Source organism: Cyprinodon variegatus, unplaced genomic scaffold (genome assembly GCF_000732505.1).
Source record: "Cyprinodon variegatus isolate N-32 unplaced genomic scaffold, C_variegatus-1.0 Scaffold779, whole genome shotgun sequence".
Classification (NCBI taxonomy): Eukaryota; Metazoa; Chordata; class Actinopteri; order Cyprinodontiformes; family Cyprinodontidae; genus Cyprinodon; species Cyprinodon variegatus.
Window position 1 is genome coordinate 307373 of NW_015151232.1, and position 1662 is coordinate 309034.

The 1662-nt window shown below is 42.1% G+C and overlaps 1 protein-coding gene across 1 annotated transcript in view; it reads left to right on the forward strand.

Moving 5' to 3' along the window:
• LOC107098465 (kinesin-like protein KIF20A) overlaps positions 1-1662 on the forward strand; it is a 30330-nt gene that overhangs the window by 14637 nt on the left and 14031 nt on the right. Inside the window, exons 19-21 of the mRNA XM_015396178.1 lie at positions 389-490; positions 566-686; positions 801-989. Of these exons, the coding sequence (XP_015251664.1) occupies positions 389-490; positions 566-686; positions 801-989 (412 nt within the window). The remainder of the gene's footprint in view (positions 1-388; positions 491-565; positions 687-800; positions 990-1662) is intronic.

Consider the following 1662-nt stretch of genomic DNA (forward strand, 5'->3'; position numbering starts at 1 on the left):
CCTATTTTTGCTTTGGCACCACAGCGCCACTTACAGGCCTGGCATACATTTTGCAGCGTTTTCATGCATTCGTGTGGACGATCACATTTATTTTACGTCTCCGTCTTTATGGCAAACGTTCTGGAAATATTAGCGTTTCGTGTTCGTTTTGACTTCGTGTGGACGGGGCCTTATTCAGCCTTTCACCCCTCTAGTGAGGACACCTCCCCCCTACATCTGGGGGAGGTGTTTTTTCTTTAGTGGGGTGTGAAAACATAACCCAGCCAGGTTTGGAGAAAAGTCGGCTTGTTTGTTTTTGGTCTTACAGTGTTCGTTCATATAGTTTCTCATTCTCTTTTTTTTTTTTAAACAATAAAAGTTTTAGTGACTGACTCTCTGGTGTCTTCAGAGTCTGGAGCAGCAGAGGATATCTGAGCTGTCAGAGATCTGTAAGGAGAAAGATGGAGCCATCAGGCAACTTCAGGAAGCCTTGAGAAATGCCACAGGAGACGTAAACACTCCCTCCTTCCTCCGTCAGACTGGTTTCACTAAGACTTTTAGGTCTGAAGGTTCTGGTGTCTTTCAGAGACCGACCTGCAGCTGCTGGAAGACGACAGGAGGAGACAGCGGCGAGGAGCAGAAGGAGAGCAGTAAACGTCAACGAGATGTTTCAGAGGAGCAGGGAGGAGGAGCAGCAAAGAAAAGAGGTTTGGATGTTTTATTTTAAAAACCCTGAAAAGACATCAACCATTTCTCGGCTCGCTTTAGAAAGTGAGCATCTAATGTCGACAGATTTAAGTCTGTCCTGTTTGTCCTGTCAGCCGCTCTGGAACAGGAGATCAGGAAGCTGCAGGAGGAAAATGACAAAAAAGAGGAGACCATCAGTGAGCTAAGAGAGGGGGAGCAGCTGAGGAGCCGGCAAGAGGAGGAGCTGGAGAGACGGGGAGAGGAGGTGGAGGAACTAAAGAAGAAAAATCTGGTATTGGAGAAGAAGGTTAAAGAGCTGACAGGTGAGAGATCAATGTTCCTTAATCTACCAGAACCTCCTCTAAAGATCATCCAGGCAGATTAACAGTTTTCTGTTGTCTAGATTAGGAGTTGGTGACCTTCCTAATTCAGTCATTCTTTCCTGAGTCTAGCTGAATAAAATGGACTTAGAAGATGACTTTTTTTTTTCCTTTCAAACAGGTGCACCAAAAAAATATTTTTTTGTTTTGAAGGAACCAAGATTTAATTTTGTTTTAGACTTAAATAAACAAAACCTTTTCCTCTGTGATGTAAAAAATGGTGGAACAGACTTAATCGTTTCCAAGCAAACGATGAGAGAAGTAGATCTTAAGGAGCAGAGGAGATCCGACTGGGTCGGCAGATCCATCAGAAACCGTTTCCCTCGCTCTGAATGCAGCCGGTGGTGCTCCTCTCAGAGCACAAACTCCTCAGCGGTTCAAACACAGTTTTAGTGTTTTTGTTTTATAATACAGGAAGACAAAAACATGAACCTTTTATTGTGTCCATTTAAAAAAAACAAAACAAAAAAAACCCGGATAAGAATCAGGATGTAGCCTTTTTAAAGATCGGTTCTATTATTTTTTTCCATCAATGTTTTTATTATTTTCAACCATTATACATACCGTATAAACAAATACAAGAACCATACCAAAAAAAACAAAAACAAACAAATAC